Source organism: Equus quagga, chromosome 5 (assembly GCF_021613505.1).
Source record: "Equus quagga isolate Etosha38 chromosome 5, UCLA_HA_Equagga_1.0, whole genome shotgun sequence".
NCBI lineage: Eukaryota > Metazoa > Chordata > Mammalia > Perissodactyla > Equidae > Equus > Equus quagga.
Window position 1 is genome coordinate 49,106,624 of NC_060271.1, and position 22,015 is coordinate 49,128,638.

The 22,015-nt window shown below is 43.8% G+C and overlaps 2 protein-coding genes across 4 annotated transcripts in view; one reads left to right on the forward strand and one right to left on the reverse strand.

The window, feature by feature from the left end:
• Positions 1 to 17,022: 17,022 nt before the first annotated feature.
• Positions 17,023 to 21,270, reverse strand: SOWAHC (sosondowah ankyrin repeat domain family member C). Its single transcript, XM_046660333.1, has one exon. It carries the CDS (start codon positions 21,135 to 21,137, stop codon positions 19,611 to 19,613), a length of 1,527 nt encoding a protein of 508 aa, XP_046516289.1. The 5' UTR covers positions 21,138 to 21,270; the 3' UTR covers positions 17,023 to 19,610.
• Positions 21,271 to 21,614: 344 nt separating this feature from the next.
• SEPTIN10 (septin 10) overlaps positions 21,615 to 22,015 on the forward strand; it is a 66,161-nt gene continuing 65,760 nt past the window's right edge. Inside the window, exon 1 of one of the 3 annotated variants that reach the window (XM_046660334.1) lies at positions 21,615 to 21,813. In XM_046660334.1, coding sequence (XP_046516290.1) covers positions 21,787 to 21,813 — 27 coding nt within the window. In that variant the 5' untranslated portion in view covers positions 21,615 to 21,786. The remainder of the gene's footprint in view (positions 21,814 to 22,015) is intronic. The other 2 variants (XM_046660335.1, XM_046660338.1) reach the window with 2 other exon arrangements.

Genomic DNA, 22,015 nt, shown 5'->3' on the forward strand with positions numbered 1-22,015 from the left:
GGTGACTTTATTCTGAGGTAAAATCTGAGGACTATGGCCTGGGGCCTTCCTTCCCAAAGGAAGGAAAGGCACCAAAGAAGTGGGATGTACAGAGTGGTTATGTACCCCTAAAGAGGATATTTCACATATGCTTGAAATGTCCCTTTTACAATAGTCGCAAGACTGCTCTGTCGGCACAGTGATTGGTGGACACAGCAGGTAGGTCTGCTGTCTTGGTGAACACATCAGGGTGGCAGGTCTGTTGTCTCGAGCTGGGAGGTCAAAGGTGAGCACAGCAGTCAGTTCTTAGCCTAGGGAGAGACGCTTATCCTTAAGGAAATGCCAATGTGGGGGGAAGTTGCACGTTCATCTTAAGGGCATTTGTTCTTGCCTTTGGGACATAGCAAATGCTTAAGCAGATACAACGCATGCTCAATGGCCATGTCAGGCCCTTTTGGCAAAACAAAGTCAGGCCAAATTAGGCTGATACCAAATGGCTTCCTCATATACTCCAATATATCATATTACTTGCCATTTCTATTTGTCAGAACAAAGATAAAAGCAGGAAATTAGCATTGATACCATGCCATTATAATCTACAGACCTTATTCAGATTTTGCAAATTATCTTAATAATGTCTTTTATAGCAAAGGAAAAGTTTGAATCATGCGCCATATTCAGTTGTTCTATCTCTTGAGTCTCCTTTAATCTGGAACAGCTCCTGGGTCTCTCTTTGTCTTTTACAATATTACCTGTTTGATGACTACATGTCGCTATACTATAGAAGGTCCCTCCCTGTGGGTTTGTTGATGTTTCCTAATTATTCCACTCAGGTTATGCACTTTTGGCACAGATTTCATAGAAGTAATGTGTTCTTTTCAGGAGGCATATGATGTCGATACATAATAATTTTTAATAGAAAAACTGTATCTTGATATGTTCTTCTCTGTGAAAAAAACCCATGTGAATTCTAAAGCATCATCAGATTACTAATAATGTAGCACAATTCTGTGTTTACTTATCATTTTGCAGTAGTTGGAGAAGTAGAGATATGTCTTGCTCATGCTGACAACTTAGCACCCACAAAGTGCCTGCAAGCGGAGCTTGGGAACACCTGTTGAGTGGGTTACTCTGGAAGAAGAGAACACTCTCCCTTCATCTCCATGCTCCATCTTTACTCTGGTCCCGCTCTCTCTCCGCGGTCTCGGCTTCTCCCTCAGCTCAGACAGGGTCGGACCGCCCCCTTTGGCAGTAGCTCCCTCCCAGGCCACGGCACATGGCTCGCTCGTGAGCTGTGGGTGAAGGCTCTCAGAGTGGTGAATGCCACCTGCTCGGCTGGTTGAGGATGCTGGAGCGCTGAATAAGCAAAGGGTTAGGATACAACGTGCAAAGGCTTCTCTCCCTCTGCTAATTCTCTCACTTAGGCTCCTGCCGTAGCCTCTGTGGTAGAGGTGCTGGCAGACGACCAAACAAACAAACATGTCAGCAGTGGAATATTTATTCAGAAAGATATGACCGTCAATGTTTACCAGTTTCTTATTTCTTCATGGATACTCATTTGTGGTTGTGACTTCACATTCTATGCAAATAATTAGTATCATAGTGAACATTAGTCATGTTTTTTATCTCAAATCCTTCCACATTAGTTCTACCTTAAGTTTTAACATTACAAGTGATTATTATTATTGTATTATGCAGTCAATATTCCTCCGATTTGCCACAAGAGACACATGAATATACACATCACCACATACATTTCAGACCTTCCATCTGGGATTACTTTCATTCTTTCTGAATATAGTTCTTTAATGAGCAACTAACTACGTTGGAGGCAAATTCTCTCAATTTGCATTTGTCTGGAAATATCTTTATTTTGCCTTCAGTCTTGAAAGACCTGAAATCTTCACCTTCAGTTCTAGCTGACAGTTATTTTCATCAGCGTGTTGAAGACATCAGACCCCCGCACCTCCCCGCCTCGCCCCCACCTTCTGGCTCTTATTGCTGCTGTGATGAGATTGGCTCTCAGCCTAATTGTCCATTTTTTTTGGAGATAGTCTTTGTTTTCTTTCTGGCTTATTTTAATGTCTTCTCTTTGTATTTGGTGTTCTTCAAGCATAAGTATGATACATCTGGGTGTGAGTTTCTGTTCATTTATTCTGTTTGCAATTTGTTGGGCTTCCTGATCAATGACTGGCGCTTTCCATCAGTTAGGGAAAATTGCCAGCCATTACTTCTTTGAATATTTCCTCTTCCTCCTTCTCCCTGTTGTCTCCTCCTGGAATCCCAAACGCATGTAAGTTTGATCTCATCCTATCCTTTATGTGTCTTAACTTCTTTTTTGCATTAAAAAAAAATCTGTCTCTCTGCGATACATTCTAGATAATGTCCTCAAATGTATCTTCCAGTTGATTTTTTTCCTCTTCTGAGGTATCTAATCTGGTGTAAGGCTATCCATTAAGTTTGGTTTTTTGTTTTAAATTCAATTATTATACATTTTATTTATGAGAGTTTTGTTTAATTATTTTTCAAATAAGCTTATTCAACTTGTCTCTTGCTACTTGCTCACATTTTTGTGCTGAGTGTTCAGCACAAAGAAAGGAATACAAGAAAACCCACACCCTGAGAAAGCTCGGCGTGCAGCACGGGAGATGACCCGCAGGACACTAATCCCAGTATCGTGGGCACCGCAGCTGACAACACACAGCACACGGAGGCAGCGACGCACCAAAGGCTTCTTGGAGAAGATGACAGCTACAAATTGCAAGTGAAATCACCAGTTGATCTGTATTTCTCTTTGGCAGTAGCATTCATATGGCACCAGCTGTTGCACAAACTAGATTTTTAAGAGAATTAAACAGAATTAACTCTGTGCTATGTGAAAAAAATGAATGTCTATTGACTTTGGAAAATCAACCAGCCTGTCACAGTCCGAATCTAGCAGTCTCTTTTTTAAGCCTATGCTCATTTTCTGTGCTAGATATCATCCATCTGCCCCTAGATTCATTCTCTACCTGGGAGACAAGTCATCTGGGTTTCCTTTTTTTAAGATTTTATTATTTTCCTTTTTCTCCCCAAAGCCCCCTAATCCATAGTTGTATATTTTCAGTTGTGGATACTTCTAGTTGTGGCATGTGGGACGCCACCTCAGCATGGCTTGATCAGCGGTGCCGTGTCCACGCCCAGGATCTGAACCGGCAAACACTGGGACGCCAAAGTGGAGCATGTGAACTTAACCACTCGGCCATGGGGCCAGCCCCTGGGTTTCCTTTTTAATCTTGCCCTCGGTTCCACCCAGGTGCTGAGAAGCACTGGAGGAGACAGGTGGGGTTTCTCCCTTCTGCGTGGCTGTGGTTCTGCAGTGGCTGCATCCTTCTGGGACAACAGGACAGCTGGGAGCCCCTTCCCATAGCTCTCTACCAACAACCTCAGGCTTGAAGGTGGTAGCAGCTTCCCTGGGGGCCTCAGCCTTCTGCTGGTTCCCCTAATCTTGTCTATTCTTTGTAAAATCATCCCTTCCTTCAAAAGTCTTTAAAAAATTCCAGCTGAGGGGCTGGCCCAGTGGCGTAGTGGTTAAGTTGGTGCATGCACTCTGCTTTGGCGGCCCAGGGTTTGCAGGTTTGGCTCCCAGGCATGGACCTACACACTGCTCATGAAGCCATGCCATGCTGTGGCAGTGTCCCACATATGAAATAGAGGAAGATCGGCACAGATGTTAGCTCAGGGACAATCTACCTCTCCTCCAAAAGAAAAAATTCCAGCTGAATGTGCCTTCTATCTCCTGTCAGGACCTTGCCTAAACCAAACCATTTTCCATAGAGCCTGGGCACAATAAAAAGGCAGTAACAACAATTATGGTGATCTATAAGATTTTGCAGCTGAAAGGAATTTGAAGAGAAAGAAGGCAACAGTATTGAGCTGGCACTCTGAGGCTTGGGTCCAAGGCCTAGCTCTGCCTGAGCACGACTCACCCCTTATCTCTGCTGCTCCACATTTTGCTACCAGCCACAAACACAGGTTCTTTACCGGCCACACAAGAGGGCCAAATGAAGACTGGAACACCAGGCTGATGGCAAGGAAAGGGTTTTTTGTGGGTTGTTTTTGAGGAAGATTAGCCCTGAGCTAACATCTGCTGCCAATCCTCCTCTCTTTGCTGAGGAAGACTGGCCCTGAGCTAACATCCGTGCCCATCCTCCTCTACTTTATATGTGGGATGCCTGCCACAGCACAGCTTGTCAAGCAGTGCCATGTCTGCACCCGGGATCCGAACCGGCCAAACACGGGCCGCTGAAGCGGAACGTGTGCACTTAACCACTGCGCCACCAGGCCGGCCCCTGGAAAGGGGTTTTATTTAGAAGTTTCTGCATATTAATCAAAGACTACATTCCACTATGAGAGGTTTTGAATCCTTTCTTTTCAGGGTGACCCCTGAGGTGGACTTATCTGAACCAGAAGCTCCCTAGAATGGCCATTACAATTCCAAATTATCTCAAAAGTTTCCTTATTTTCACTTGCTTAATTTTAGATCAGGAATTTCGGGGGGGTAGAAGTGGGGAAGCTCAGCAAGAGAGAAGAGAGGAACAGCAGATTTGGCTTTAGCTGCTGGCATGTTTAATTAATTATTTTCTTTTAAAGAGGCAGTAAAGTATTCCTGATTTCATTTCGAAGCCTCAAAAGATTAAAATAGGCTTCCCTTTGGTTAACTTTGTAGCTGTCTTTTTCGAATTGCATATGTAAATACACCAGTTTGGGTAAACTGAAATTGCCCCATTTTGCCCATTTTAAAGTGAGCTCTCCTTTAGCACATTTAATTAACACAGCCTCCCAAGGGGATTTATATGCTCTTACAACATCAGGCAGGGGAAACGTTCCCCAGCATCATGTAATGTTTATCCCCATAACATTATCTATAATGCAATCAGGCAAAAGAGATACAACCATTTTACATAGAGCCCATTTAAATATATTAATTTATGCAAACTTTATCTTAATTTTATCAACTCTTATACTTCTAATTATAATTTATATTAGGATTCCATTAACAAGTTTCAGTATTCCAGTGTTGTGTAGGGGAAGCATTTCTAGCCAGATGTAACATCTATTTCCAAAAAAACATTTAGACAAAGTTGACATAACCTCTTTATTTGATGTTAGCTTAAACACGTTAATCTTTATAGTCTCATTAACCTGAACAGCCTAACTGTTGCCCCAAACAATTGCTGGTCAGGTTTCTCACTGTGATTTCTGCCTTCTGGCTTTTTAATGTTTTTCAAACTGGGGTGAAAAGAACAGGCCTGTCTGAGGTCCTTTAATGTTGGGGGGCCAATAGGGGTTCCCTTTAGCCCACCCACCCTCAGGCGGTGTTTTATAAAACCTCTGTTTTAACTTTATTCCTGTCTGTTCTATGTATCCCACTTTCCTTTTAATAATTAGCTAAAGATTTCCACCCTGTTGGGACAAGTCTTGTGATTCTTTCCTTTTTGATTTCTCTCTCTTTTTTTTAAATAGTTGTCTTATTTAGCTTGTTCTTTTTATTATTCTTAAAAACTCCTTTAAAAATTTCCACCTTGTTGGGGCTGGCCCCGTGACCGAGTGGTTAAGTTCGCGCGCTCCGCTGCAGGCGGCCCAGTGTTTCGTCGGTTCGAATCCTGGGCGCGGACATGGCACTGCTCATCAAACCACGCTGAGGCAGCGTCCCACATGCCACAACTAGAGGAACCCACAACGAAGAATACACAACTATGTACCGGGGGGGCTTTGGGGAGAAAAAGGAAAAAATAAAATCTTTAAAAAAAAAAAATTTCCACCTTGTTGAAAAGAGTCCCTTTATTTTTTCTCAGCTTCCCTTTATTCTTTTGTCAACTTTATGTTGTTGGTAGCATCTGTAAGACCATGAAAAGAAGCTGAGACCCCAAGTTTGATCAAGTTTTTAAGACTCGTCATTGTATTTTACCTTTAATTTGGTCTTTTCGTAGGTACCCATAAAACAGCTGTTTATCTCTCTCAAAATTTTCCAACTTAAGGGTCCATTGTTTAGCCATGTTCTGTATGAGTTTAAAGAACACTGTGGCCATGCTGTGTTACAGAAGAGAATCATCCCTTTGGAGACATTGGCTTATGGCTATTATTAGACCACCTACTCAGAATTAGCCCCAGTGGGCTCCGCTTGGGGACAGACAGCATGTTTCCCTTTCCAATACACAGAGGCAGACAGACACATAGATTCAGACAGAGAAAAGCCAGACACCAGTGAACTGGTGCCCAGATTTAGGGTAGAAAGTCCTACAACTGTTCCCACTCCGAATGTGCGCTCCGATCGTCCCTCCGGGGACGGAAAGGACCCCAGATGGCCCCTCTACGAACAGAAAGCTCCCCAGAGGAGGGGAAGGAAGTTCACAGCTGTCTCCGAGGCAACTTACCCTATTCCAGATTGAGTCCATCGACTTACCAGAAGCAAAAACAGACACACAAATCTAGAGCCTGTTTCCTTGCCACAAGGAAACACACCGAGGGTCAGCAGTGCTGGGCCAGACGGGAAGTGCTGGGAACAGGCCCTAGGGCAAATCACCCAGGTGGTTGCTGGGCCACTTCCCAGGGAATCCCAGTCTTCCCGGGGCTGCGGAGCCATGAGCAAGAGCCTCCTGGCTGGCTCCCCAGATTGCTACCAGCTGCAAACATAGGTTCCCTATGTGCCACACGAGAGGGGCCAAATGAAAACTGGAATGCCAGACTTATGGCCAGGAAAGCACTTTTGTTTCAGGTGACATCAGCTGGGAGATAAGAGTGAGCCCTCAAATTCATCTTGTCTTCCCAAACAATGGGAGGCGAGGTGTTTTAAAGTTTGCAAGGAATGAGGCTGCTTGTAGGGAGGGGGAGCCTGTGGCCTTGCTGGTTGGAGCTTTCCCACCAGCCTGCATTTGGCCTTGTGAGGCCACCTTCAGAGAGGAGGATGGCAAGATAAGGGAATCCACAGGTGGATGTCCTTAGTTGTCTGCCTCTGTGGTGGGTGGTGGATTCTGGTGCCAGGAAGCCAAGGAGTAAGCAGGGAAAGGGGATGAGTGCTTTTGTTTTAACCCCATATGTGCTGGGTCTAATGTCAGGGAACTGATATCAGGGCCGGTATCACGAGCAGGACAAGATGACATCTGCAATCCTACAGCTGCCACAAGTCAACTGCCAGTTCACACAACATGGCGTTCTGTCTGTTGAAGCTTCAAATAACTAGATATATTTTCAATATATGTTTTCCAAGTTTTTAATCTTGGAAACTTTCTATCCTTGTATATCCTTCACTGTTATCTCCACAAGTCTTCCTGATCCTCCAGCTGGAAATTATCTTGTCTCCCAAACCTTAGTATCACCTTGTCTGTGTAGCCCACATAGATTTTTCCCATTCCTTCCCGCTCTGCAGCTATTTGTGGGCATGTTCTGTTTTACTCCTGACTGAGAGTCCCTTGAGGACAGAGCCTGGGACATCTGGATCATTGTTATCTCTACAGAGGAAGCACATGGCTGCTCCCCTTCTGCAATCTCTAGAGTTACTTTTTAATAAATAAAGATCAGCAAACTGCACTGTATATATGTGTGTATATATATATACACACACATACTCATACACATATTTTCATATTTACCATTCAAATTAGTACAGACTAGTATTGAAATTTGAAAATAAATTCTCAATTTAGTAAATACTTGTAAAGCTAGTGTTTATATTAAGGTAGAAATTTATCATTTTTCAAGCTTATGGAAATAAGTCCCGGAAAAATGAAAATCAGTATAATTTATTTTAAAAAAAAAACCTTTAAGGCCAAGTACTGTTTGTACTTCCTGGTGGCTATTCAGTAGTATTTTATATTTAGTCAGACACTTATAATTAAATGATTGCTGACTTGCTTGCCAAGAACATTAGCTTCCTCGAGAAAGAAAGGAATAATAAACAGAACTCGCTTAAGTATTTTTGTAAGCTTAAAAAAAAAATCTACTGGGGCTGGCCTGGTGGCGCAGTTGTTAAGTTCCCATGTTCCACTTTGGTGGCCCAGGGTTTGCCGGTTCGGATCCCAGGTGCGGACACAGCACCGCTTGGCAAGCCATGCTGCGGTAGGTGTCCCACATATAAAGTAGAGAAGAATGGGCACAGATGTTAGCTCAGGGCCAGTCTTCCTCAGCAAAAAGAGGAGGACTGGCAGCAGATGTTAGCTCAGGGCTGATCTTCCTCAAAAAAAAAAATCTACCGTTTAAAAGTAGATTAAATGTACTACCTGAGAGCCAGCACTGATAGCCGAGTGGTTAAAGTTTGGGGCTCTCCCCACTTCGGCGGCCTGGGTTTGGTTCCCAAGCGCAGAACCACACCACTTGTCTGTTAGTAGCTATGCTGTGGTGGTAGCTCACATAGAAAAATAGAATGACTTACAACTAGGATATACATTCAAGCACCAGGGCTTTGGGGAGGAAAATAAAAAGAGGAAGACTGGCAACAGATGTTAGCTCAGGGCGAATCCTTACCTGCAAAACAACAAAAAAATGTACTACCTGAGATGTGCTGCTTTGAAAAGACAGCATGTAATCAAATTGGTGACATGCCTTGAAACAAAATGTGGATAGACTGAAAAAGACCTAAACCAAGCAGACAGCTTTGGGGAAAAAGGATGAGTTTAGCAGAACAATGCATCCACCTAGAAAGTGTGAGGCTACAAATGAGGGAGGCTTACACTAGTAGACTGAATGTGACCATATCGGGAACAACAGGGGAGACCTGCCGTAATGGTTAGTGATCAGTCACTTGTAACAGAAACCAAGAGAAGGGGGTTTACTGCAGGGCCCTAGGTGTCTGGAACATCTTTGCAAGCATCAGAGAGGCAGGCTATAGGCTGAGCTTTTGGGACCGTCCCAGAACACCACCACGGAAGAGGGCCACTGGAGCTGCCCCCTCTGTTACTATTTGGAAGATGGAGAAGCAGGAAGTCACTGCCCTCGCTGTATCAAAGTTAAACACACGCACACCCTGCCGCCCAGAAATACCGATGTATATCCACGAAAAGCCTTTCAGTAGAGTGGGCATAGCACTGCTATTAACAGTGGCCCAAATGAAACAGCTCAACTGACCATCAACAGTACAAGAGATAAATCATGTTATAGCCACACAACTGTATAGCAATGAGAATAAACATCTGTAAGCAACAATATAGCTGAATCTTACGAAGATTGTTGAGCAAAAAAAGGAGAAAGTACTACATGATTCGTTTTATATAAAGTACAAAAACAGCCAAAATTAGTCTATGGACTTAGAAGTCAGGACAGTGGCACCCTTGTGAGGCGGGTGGTGACTGGAAGGGGCATGAGAGGGATTTCCAGGGTGAAGGTAAGGTTTTGTGTCTTATTCTGGGTGCTGGTTACACAGCTGTGTTCAGTTTATGAAAAGCCATTGTTATATGCAAAGAATGTGTGTGCTTTCTGTATGTATTTTATATACTTCCATAAAAATTTTTTTTTCAAATCACTCCCTCAACTATGGATGTAGGCCCACATTGCCCCACCCCAGTCCACACCAGCCAATCAGAAGCCTGCACACTGTTCTAGACATCCACAAGGCTAAGGAGCAAACCAGGGCCCCAGTCCCAGGAAACACCTCCATCGCCAGCTCGTCTGCTGGCATAACAGAGGCAGAACAGCTGCACCTCACTTTGACCTTCCTAATCTGCAAGGCAGCCGTTTGGTGTAAGCCAGTCTAAACCAAACTTCTCAGATTTGAGAGTCTGAGAGGCAGAGCTGTGAGTCTGAGAAGTGGGCCAGTTTCCACAGTGAGGCACGGACAGGCGGTAGGAGGGAAGTTGTGTCACCAGTCTGCACATCAGCCTCACTTTCCCCTAACTGATGTTCCTGACTGTGCCTCCTTAGCTTAATTCTGCCCACTCTGTTGACAGCTGAAAGCCAGCCTTCTCAGGACATTCCTACTTTATCCTCCAGATTTTATTCTGAATGAGTTCAGACAAACAGCAAAACAAGGAAGAATGGAAAAGCCATGACACAGAAGATCAGACTGTGCCTATCTTTGTTCTTCTTTGTGTGCAGTATTTCAAATACACAGAAAAATACAATAAACAAATGTACACCACCACCCAGCTTTATTGTATTTAAACATCCTGCTATGTTTCATTTTGATTTTTTTTAAAAGAAACAAAACACCACAGATATAGTTAAGCTTCTCCACTTCATTCTCCTTTCCCCCAGAGGTAATGACCATATTAAATTTGGTGTATATCACTCCTATGCTTTTTTATACTATTACTACATATGTTTGTATCCTCAAATGAAAGAGAATATTGTTTTATTTTCAAACATTAAATAAAGTGTATCATACTCTACATTTCAGTCTGTAATTTGCTGTTTTTTCACTTAGCACTATGATTTTGAATTTAATCCATGTTGGTATACATGATTTTATTTTATTTAATTTTAGCTGCTCTGTGATATGTCATTGTACTGTAGTACAATTTATTTATCTGTTGTCCTTATGCTGGAAATTTGGGTTGTTCCCTTTTTTGTTTTATTAGAAACAAGCCTGTAACAAGCATGCTTGAGCCTGTGCCTGAGGTCTCTAGGGCCAGTGCTTCCAGTTCCTGGACCTTGTTAAAACACAAATTCTGATTCAGCAGGTCTCAGGAGGAGCCTGAGACTCTGGATTTCTAATGAGCTCTGAAGTGATGCTGACGTTATTGGTCCGAAGTCCACCTTTCGAGCAGGAAATGTATGGAGAAGTGGAGTTGTTGGGTTAAAGGATATACATATCTTTAACTTCATTACATTTTCCAATGTAATGAAAATTCCTTTCTATTTTCCGCTCCATAGGGGTTCTAATTTACACAGATTCTGCGCACGTGAGTTCCCTTTGCTCCATATTTTCACCAACACTTAGTATTGTAAGAATTTACAATTGTTTAGATTATTTTACAGTTTCTCTCCATACCTGAATGTGGTATGTTATGTTAAACAGATTTTCTGATTTTGAGCCAACCTTCCATTGCTGGGGGGAGTACTTTACCAGAATTTGCCGAATTTGATATACTATTATTAAGGAATTTTAAATCTAAGTTAATAAGTGAGATCAGTCTATAATTTCCCTTTCTTGTACTCAATCAGTCTGATTTTGATACCAAGATTACATTAAACTCATAGAGTGTTTCTTTTTATATTCTCTGAGACAGTATATGATAGGAAGTATTTCTTCGTGGTGTGTTTTGTTTGTTTTAAGAGAGTACAGTGTTGGGGAGAAAGAATGACTTCTAAATAACAATTCAATTTCTTAAATGGTTATTTGGTTTTTAAAGACTTTCTATTTAAGTCTTTTTTTTCTAAAACACTATCTATTTAATATTAGTTTTCAAGTTGTTAGTATACAGTTGCTGTACTGTTTTAGCATAATTTTTTACCACCATCATTGTTTACTATTTTTTTTTGCAGTTTGATTTGAGTGATTAACCTAATTATTTTCAGTTTTTAAAATGAATTTCATTAAGGATATAAATTTGGCTCAAATAGCACTTTAAATGCATCATGCAAATCTTCATATATAAAGAGTAATTTGAGTGTAATTCGCTTCTCGACCCAGTATGTTGTCCCTTCAGATGTGAATTTTTTTAACTCATTAGAATTTTAGGAGCACAATTTTAGGGTTCCAAAGAACTTATTAAAAAACAAAAACTATTATTGTTGATCTAATTTAATTGCACTGTGGTAAGTGAATTGGTTTGTATGATATTGATTCTTTAAAATTTGTTGAGACTTCCTTTGTGACCTGTAAATGGTTAATGTTTGTAAAATTTTCTATGAATAGTGGAAAAGATATATTTTAACAATTTGTTAAGTACAGGGTTCATTTATAAATATACTGATTAAGTAGCTTACTTAGTTATTCAGATATTCCACATCCATTCCAATATTTGGAATGCATGATCTATCAGTTCCTGAAAGGCATTTTAAAGCTTCTGTTCTGATTTATCAATTTCTTTTTGAAATCTGCATACTTTTAATCTTCTCCAGGGGAGCTCTGGGTGTATAATCATGATCTTTGAAAAGGAAATAGCCTGATTTGGTGAGAGAAGACGGAAAAGGAACTTTGATAGTGAATCTCTTTAATTCTACATGTCATTTGTTTAGTACTCTGTAGTATTTTAAAACATTTTCATATCATTTAAATCTTAAAACAACTATGTGTGATGGGCTGTACAGGATATATCGTCTCTAGTATATAGACGAACTATTGAAACTCAAGATACATAGCCTGCCTAAGTGTAAATGGCACAAAAATGACAGATCAATTTTCCAGTGATAAGAAATAATGGTCATTTTCAACGAGAAAATAAAGGATCTATGTTTTGCATGAGTCAATTTTATCTAAGTAAATATTTTTAAATACTCTAATGAGGACTGATTGGGGGTGAGATCAACAGGAATTGATGAAAACTCTGAATTACAAGATGTTACAAGTGCAATCCATTTCTATTTAGTAAACTCAAACTAGGCTGACAAATTTCTGCTTCAACATAGGTCCCAGTGTTAAAGAATGCTGAGCCTGACCTGCAGCTGGGCTTCTGGGGCATGATCATAAGCATCTGTATTATATAATTTTCTAGTTAAAATGACCTCAAAGTTTATCCTGCCTGCCTTTCCACTCAGTTCAGGAATTCTCTCTTCAATATCCCGCAGTGATGGTAGCATTACCCTGGAACAAAAGGCACATGGCAGTGGTTTAAGGTCTTTACCGGGCAACGTGTCCCTTAAATATTCCTTTATTCTGTTCATTTGCTTACCAAAATCTCTCCTCATAATTAGTTAAGAGGTTAAGTTCGATGTAGCCCAAATCTGAATAAATGGATTTTCTGTGTATAACCAAGAGACAGTGAGAGATGTATGGAAGGACCCAAGGAGAGAGGATCTGCAGCAATCAGCATCAGAAACACAAATGTCTGGACTGCATGGTACTCATTATCCTCCCATAAGGGAAGGAAAAGAAGAGCAGAGACCTCAAATAACATTCCCCAGACAGCTACAGATGGCTTCCAATGAAAACCTCAGGGAACAGTCTGAGAGAGAGAAATAATGCTTATGGAATGGGCAAGGTGGGTTGAAAGCATATATCATGGTCTATAATGTTGGCTGGAATAATAAAGGTAACTGATTCTGTGAATAATTCTGGACTGACTGGCAGTGGATGCACTGAGACGAAGCCGGAACCTAGGTGGAGCTCCCAGGGAACCCAAACTGTAACAAGTCCTCTTCTCCCCTCGGAAGCCTTACAGTTACCATGTGCTTAAGATGAGAATCTAAACACTAGCTTTGTTTCCCTTCTTCAATATCTGCATTCAACCTACTAAAAAGTGAATAAATTATTTTAAACCCAGGAGAGAAGCCAGCCTGAATTAAAGTAGTATAGAATAATCCAAAAATATCCAAAAGTATAGAAGGAACAACGGTCTGGAGTTACGCTGCAGAATGTAAATGGGGAGAGATGAGTAGTTCTTTTCACCCTGTCTGCTTCAACACTGTCATTTGTTTAAACCCATGAGCATACATTACATTTTTTATATAAAAATAGTTAATAAATTAAAGCAAGGCACTTTTATTCATTTGAAGTACATGTGTAGTTAACTGGGTATCAAAGTTGTAGCAAGCGACTCTTTTAAGAGCAATTTGCAAACAATAAGCAAATATTCTTAAAGATTCTGTTCTTAAAAACATTCAAATATCACCCTTGGATAAAGCAAAGGTAAGCTTCTGTCTATTCCAAAATGAGTTACCAAAAGTCAGATTTAGTGGGTTACAAATTTAGAAATTTATGGTAAGGAAAATGGATGCTGTGTTGGTGGTTTTCTTCCAGGTCGACCTTTAATCTCATGATTCTGCGGACGTGGACCCACCCCTTCCATTACTGCCTAAGTGCTCAGACAAGGCAGGGAGAGGGAAAGTGAGCCTAAAAAAAGAAACAGAGCCACACCCTATACATTTTAGCAACTCTACTATTCTGACCTATGGAAATGTTCTTTCCCAACCCAAAGAAATTTTATCCTGGGTGAGAAGGAAAAAAACAAACACCTTAAAACTGGCTCTAATCTTATTCCCGTGCAGTAATGTTAGGGTGTTAAAGTCAATATCTGTCTGGATCATAGTGCTTGTTTGTGGTTTTTGTTGGGTCTCTTATACAAGAACCATGAATTTTCTACATCATTTCCACATCAATAGTGGCTTGTAAGCTTCTGGCCGGTTGCCTGCATCTCACATTCCCGGAGAAATGGCGTAGGCTGGTGATCACCACGAGCCCTAGAGCGGTGCTGCCAGAATTCAAGGCCAGGCCCTGCCACCACCTAGCTTTGTGAACCTGGGCAGCCAGCCGGTTTCTGCACCTCAATTCCCCATCAATAAAATGGAGATTCTAGAATTGAATGGGGCAGGGAGTTCGGAGAACTAAACAGCTTCCTTTTCATAAGTGCTTAGAACCTAGCCTGGCATACACAGTAAGCTTTCTGGAAGTATTAGCTGTTCTCATATGACCAAAGAAAACTTTTGGCCCAGTTTAGAATCTCCGTAGTGCAGAGTCAGCATCAGCCGTGGCATTGAACTGCTACCTACAACCAAATAATTGCCTCTGAATGCAAACTTGTTACGGATTGAATGTTTGTGTCCCACCAAAATTCATATGTTGAAACCTAACCCCCAGCGTGATGGTATTAGGGGGTGACGCCTTTGGGAGGTGATTAGGTCATGAGGAAGAAGCTCTCATGAATGGGATTAGTGCCTTTATAGAAGAGATCCGAGAGCTCCCTTGCTGCTTCTGCCATGTGAGGACACAGCAAATAGAGACTGTCTATGAACCAGGAAGCAGGCTCTCACCAGACACTGAATCTGCCGGTATCTTGATCTTGGATTTCCCAGCCTCTATAACAGTGAGAAATAAATTTCTGTTTTATAAGCCACTCGGTCTATGATATTCTGCTATAGCAGCCCAAATGGACCAAGACAAAACTAGAAGGTCACATTATCAATATCAGAAACTTCTGGACAAATCCCAAGGATGCTCAATTATATTTCTAGACCATTAAACTCAAAGTTTCTTAGAGACATAGAAGAGTATTCTAACAGGCATTTCCAAGCTTTTTGATGGGAAAAGCATAAAGCTGGGTTTAAAAAGAACTTATATAGTGCTACTTCACTGGTTAACTTACTTAATTCTAAGTCAGGCCAGTTTTGGCTAAACCTTTGGTCAGAATGGATATGGCCCAGAGCAATGTTTCACAAGACAAAATGAGTCACAAGGGTGCTTTAAAATGATCTATTCTAACTTTTCGGGTGCTCATGTAACCTCTGACCAATTATTCCCAAAGGCTGAGTATTCTACCTTATGAGACAGTCCATGGCATGTTTAAAATGACTATGAAAAAGTTCTCTGAGCTAAACTAAACCTCTTCCTGTTCTTTTACTCTTTGAGGTTTCACAGAACAAGTAGTCATTTGTATACATGATGATACTTAGAATATTTAAAGCCAGTTAGAGTGGATTCTACTAGAGATTATATACTTGAGTCGACTCCTAAGGCAAAACTTTCTTATGATCAAATTTACTCTCGAAAATCTCTTAAATTGCTGCAAAGTAAAATCTTAATAAAGCCGAGTTTACCTCCAGGATTGGAACAGATTGTTCTTTTGGCTGGACAGCAGAGGAAGTAGCTGACTGGCAGTTAGGAGCCATGTTGAATGAAAAATACCTTCATTCACTTGGCATGAATGTATATTGTTGAAATTATCCATATGATGCAGCATTACAAAATATTTCATTAGCGTTTCCCATTAAAACAACAAAAAACACTTATTGAGTACCTTCAACATGCCAGGCATCGTGCAAGAGTAGGGGCCCTTGTTAAACATACCTCACCAATAAACATGGAAAACTAGGCAATTAACTGAGTGGGGAAGCCACTTCCTGAGATGAAACTGACATTTATAGAGAAGCTAAAGAAGAAGGTATGGTAACAGGAAAGCAATGTTCTTCAGAGGATAAAATCAGATAGTGATGCAACCAACTCTACTGCTCTATCTGGAAAAACAAGTTTACAAAGCGTCATCTTCTAGCTCTCTAATATTAAGTATTTCATGAAAATTTGAGTCATCATTGAAGGAACAATGGTTTGCAGCAAATTCCCAGAGTATTTACATTCAGGATTAACTTACAAGAAAAATACCATTTATTTAGCAAAATAAAAAAATAATTTTTCACTAGGAAAAACTGCAAAGTTATCTTTAAGTGGGCTGCTCAATGAATCCTTTTAAGATGCACACTTCTAAGGAAAGATGTCATCCTGAAACAGAAACTAGACTTATCTAGTCCTTCAGTTGCACTGAAAATTGTTTTATAAGTTGTTATAAGTCAACAGCAGCAAGGAAAAACCCTAGCAGCAATTATAACAGGATCTTCCCAAGAGAGAGCAATGGCGGACAATTACAAGGATTCCCACATTCCTCTGCCATCTGAAAAGGTGAATTTTGTTAAAAGATCAAAGGCAGCTTTGATGAGGAAATGAATTCATTAATGTCCAATGCTTGACGGATATTGAAGAAAATGGAAGAAGGCATTCCCATACCTTTCTTAAGATCCGGTCTGGGTAGGGAAGGTTTACGGTAGATGGCGTGTGCATGGGCCAGAGGGTTTTTTTTTTAAAGGTGTGGTGGAGGTACTACCTTCCCAAGTTGATTCCTCCATCACTGGTGCCAAACCATAGCACTTTTGCCAAAATTTGGCAATACGAAGTGCAGAAAAGATGTTGTGGAAAGCAATGAATCTTAAGACCTAACTAACTGCCATTTACTTTGTGACACTGAATAGCCATCCACCTTCACTTCCTTACCTGTAAATTAGGGATATATGGCCAGTAACTTTGAGGGATAGGAAAGGGATCAAATAAACTGAAACTTCAAAAAGCATTGTGTGAACTATAAAACACTATACAGGTAAAAAAGTATAAAGGACTACAGAGGTTTAGACGATTCAGAGAAAAAATCTAGTGTGAACCTTTTATTTTGATAAAACAAAATTTACTATAAATTTTACATTTGAAACTCCCAAACTTTCACTTACTTATTTTTAGAAATAAGAGACAAGGCATCTTGGACTCCAAAATACCATTTTATACACCATAAAAGTGAAAACAATTGTGACAAACATTCACTAGTTTCAAGCGTACCTGTAAGAAACGCATGGACATACCTGGGTTTTCTAATCAGCTTCCCATCAACAAACATCTAAGTAACTGACATTTATATTCCCATTAACGGTAGACACAATGCCACAAATATCAAATTACACAAATCATTTGCTTTTTATAATCTCAATTTGGAAACTGAAAATAAGAGGAATGTAGAGTTAAGTAGCTGAAAATGCTACATTTACTTCACACGAGCACATCACGACAACGAATGCCAGAAGTAGTTCCCCTCAGGAATGATTTTTGAAAATTTAAAGTATACTTTATCCAAAAAGTTAAACTGTTTAGTGTGAAAGGCAAATTGAATGAAGTATTGACTCAATCTCTAAAGATCTAGCAAATTATAGATTTTGTGCAGTTACCAACACACACAGTTGAGAATACTGACCGTCCAAGAGAACACATGGATGGTTCTGAAGTGTCTGCTCTATAGTTCACTTCAGCTTTACATGTCAATGGAACGTAAGATTCCTCGATGGGAGGTTATTCTGCACTGGATACAGGTCACATGTATGATTCAGAACGAACGACTGTTCTTCACCTTTGAGGAACCTATTGTTAATTTATACAAAGTTAGATTTTTTCACCCACATGTATGGATAAAAGTGCTTCTGAAATGTACGTGGTCCATTTCCATTATCCTAAAACAAAAGTGAAGGCACACAAATGGATAATAGTTTATATATTGTATGTGCTTTTCATCAGTCTTCAAACAAATTCAGATGCTATCTAGAGAGGTGTGACCAACTCGTTACAAATTTCTACGACTTGAGAAATTAAAGATCTAAGAACTCTCTGAACAGTGCAGTCCTGTGCAATTCACATATTGGTTCACTCGCTCTGCAAGCTGGTGAGTCACTCCTTAATCTCTACAGGTTGCAGGTACTTACGTTTCAGCAATTATAAGACCAAAAAGACTACGGGAGACGGACTTGTCGGGGTGAGTCTCCCACAAAAGTTGCTTTGCATCTTGTTACAAATCGATTTAATATGTTGAATTAAGTTTTACAATCACCATAAAGACATTTACTCTGACAGAGTTGAAAGAAATTAAAAACCACACAAGTCTCTAATTTTAATGAGAAGTATTTTTCATTTATAAACAAAGGAATGTAATAGCCAGCAGCATTGAAATATAGAAATAGTTCCATCTCTTCTCTTTTCCCTTTTATAAAGTGCTATTCTTAACAGAGTAGATTTACTATTCAGCTTGTCAGTAACTTCACTGTACGTCTCTAAGAGATTCAAGGAAACGCTGGAAAATTGAAACGACTTTGTATTTTAAACATTTGCAAAACACTACTACAAAGCATAGAGACTATGAATGGATCGTATCAGTAAAATAAAAAGCGTACCTTGAGAATCATTGAGTTGATTTAATAATTACTTCACAGAAGCATACGCTAACATTTATGCCAATTTTTGCTGTCTAAACCAGAAACAGTTTCTGCAGGCAATTCAACTCTAAGCACCATCAAATAGGGTCATGTCAAATAATTCCAATGGTTATATGATCCCCAGAACAAAAACTCTGGCAAATTTAGACTTTTAGAATAGCAAAACCAGTGAGAATCAGAACCAGAGGCAATATTTTACTTAAAGTACCAGAGAGTGTGAAAAGTATTTTAAATAAAAATTGTGTAGTTAATAAAGTACCTCAACACTCAGTGCAGTGGGATGAAATATAGTTAAGAGGAAACCATACTGCGGACTAACTCAAAGGTGAATGTTGCTTATTTCTTTAGTTCAGTGATTAAAGCTGAAATTGCTTTAAAAAAAAATAGTTGAACACTACTTGCAATACAAATAGGATGCCAAGAGGATTTCCATTTTTATTCACATTATTCACTAACTAGTATTTTGTGTTTCAACTTTGACTCAACCTTCAGTAGTATCTTAAAAAGCAAATTCAATTACTGTAGTAAAAAAACAGGGCAGTATATAGTTTGTTCACACTCACAAATACTACCAGTTTCATTACAATTTGCATTTCTTGTTGCTCTTGGAAGAGTAAACACTTTTAAAAACACACATAGAAGTGCAATATTCCTTACTTCACGTGGCATCCAGCAATGGTTAACTCAAAGGAACCCTCAGTCATCAGTTCTGCACCCCCAATGTAGATAGATTTCTGGTCCTTAGAAACAGGGACTCCAGGGCAGAGGGGTGGCATGGGGAAAAGAGGCCCAGGTCAAGGTTTGATGAAGCATTTGGAAATCCCCTTCACCCAGAATACTGGGGGGGAATTCCTATCACCTATTCCAGCCCCCAAGAAAGGATGGAGAATTTATCCTAAGTCTTTTCTGCCTCACTTCCTCACCTACATCTAATATGGTATTCCTAAAGCCACATAAATCTTAGAATTTTCTAAAAGAAATTGTTTTTACCCAAATACATTGGATTTCGGTCTCAACTTGAATGAAGAGGAGTGGCCTTTAAGAGACCGATCCTCCTCTTCCTCCTCCCCCTCCTCCAGCGGCTGCTCCGGATCTCGGAAAGAGCACGGTGTGGTGTGGATGATCTGGGTTCGGAAACGGATTTTGTTGAGTCGGGGTTTTATCCGCCCAGTGGAGCTGCCTGAGGCTTTGCGACCTTGCTCCTTTGCTTTGCCTCCAGCCCATCCGTCAGCCAAGTGGTGATGGTGGTGATGATCCCCTCCATCCTCCAGGACGTGGGAGAGTTTGTAGGTGATGAGATGTGAGGGGAGCACCTTGGAAAGCCTCCAGCGCCCACCCCCGCTGCCGGCCGCGCTCTCTCCGTCCTCCTCGTCCAGGGCTCCCACCAGGTTCTTGATCTCCTCCGCGATGCTCGGACTCAGGTACTGAGAGGCCTTTTTCCCACTGTAGTCCCTGATGTCCACGTCCGCGTCATAGGCCCCCACCAGCAACTTCACCACCTCCACGTGCCCGTGCATGGCTGCCAGGTGCAGGGCGGTGTAGCCTCCGCTTGTCCTGGCGTTGATATTCACTGGCAGCTGGTGTTTGTTGGCGAAGTTGACCAGCATGGCCAGGAGCTCCTGCCTGCCGTGCTTGGCGGCCCAGTGCAGGCAGGTGAAGCCTGTGATGAAGTCTCGCTTGGCCAGCAGGCCAGGCTCGCAGGTGAGCAAGCCTTCCAGGCCGTCCCACTTGCCGTCCGAGGCGGAGAGCATCCACGCGTGCTCCAGAGGGTCCAGCGTCACCGAGCCCCCGCCGCTGCTCTCCTCCTCGGCCGACGACGAAGCGACGGACGCGCTGTCCGAGTCGCCCCCGCTTTTGCAGCGCCCTCCAGCAGAAGAGCCCCCGGGGCTGCTGCCCCCAGGACAGACGCTCCTCTTCAGCTGGGGGGAGCTGCCCATCACAAGGTCCCGGAGGTTCTGGCGGGTGGACCTCGGGGCGGCGATGCCCCCGGGCGGGCTGCCCCCGTCCGCCTCCTCCCCGTGGGGCGCGGGCTCCAGGTCCTCGCCGGGGCCAGGGGCTGGCCCACGGGGCGGGGGCTGCGCGTCGCGCCGCGAGTTCTTCCTCCGGGCCCCGCCGCTCCCGCTGTCGCCGACCGGGCTCGGCGGCCGGAGCGCGGCGGCCGCGAGCTCCCCATGCCCGTCGTGCGGCCCGCAGCCCGGCCCCGGGGGCGCTTCGGGAGGCGCCGCCTCCGGTGGCTCGGGCTCCGCGGGCGGCGGGCCCGGCGGGGGCGCGGCCGCCTCGCAGAACCTTCTCTTGAGGTGCACGTACTTGCAGCCGTCGGCGGGGTCAGCGCGCACCGTGGCCACGGCGTTGACCAGCTCCTTGAAGCGGGCGCGGGCGCGGGCGCGCTGCTCGGGCTCGCCGCCCAGGGCGCCCGCGAAGTGCTGCACCAGCTCGGCGTGCCGGACACGGCCCCCGCGCGCCGCCAGGAAGCGCAGCACGGCCTCGGGGCCCAGCTCCGCCGGCCCCGCCATCCGCGGCCGCGCTCTTGTGGGCGGCGGGCGGCTCAGCCCGACCCCATCGCGGCCCGCTCCACGGGGCCCGCTCCGACCGACGGGACGGCAGGCGGGGGCTCACGCTCCGCGCCACCGCGTCTGAGGCCCGGCACAGCCACTGCCCCGCTGAGCCGCGCCCCGGGGGACACGCCCCCGCCTGCCCCGCCCACTTCCGGTTCGCGCGCCGGCCGCAATCACAGCTCCCGCCCGCCGCCGGCGGACACGCCCCCTCCGGCCCCCGCCCACTTCCGGTCCGCGCGCGGGCGGCAATCACTGCACCCCCGCCGCGGTGGGCTGGCTGGGGAAGAGTCGTCGCGCTGTTTCCTCGCGTCAGTCCTGAAACCTCCTCAGTCACGCCCCCGGCACTGACTTGTCCTCTCGGACGTCGAGAGGGGCGCCCCGACTTGGCGCGGCGGATGGCGCGCGCCCCTCCCGGCGGGTCCCCGCCCCCTGGCCCGCGCCCCGCGTCCCCGAGGCCGCTGGCCCGGCCCCGCCCCGTGGAGGCCAGCCCCGCCCGTTACCCCGCCGCGAGCCCCCGCCGAGAGCCCGGTCCGGCCCCCTGGCTGCGTCGGCCGCAGGGACCGCTGCTCGGGGCCTCCGCCGGCCGCGTCCGCTCCCGCCCGGGACCATGGCCGCCGAGGGGGCGCGGCACCTGGTGAGTCCCGCCGCCCCGCGTATTTTCTCAGCGCAGACTCCGGCCGCCCCCGGCTGGGCGGCGGCGGGGCTCCCCGTTCGGCGGCGGCGGCCCGCCGGGGCGCCGGGCGGGAGCCGCCGCAGTCCCCGCAGTGCTTCTTGGCTCTGCCCAGGGGAGTCCGGAGCGCGGTTGCAGGGCTCCGCGTTTAACGGTCTGAGTGTTC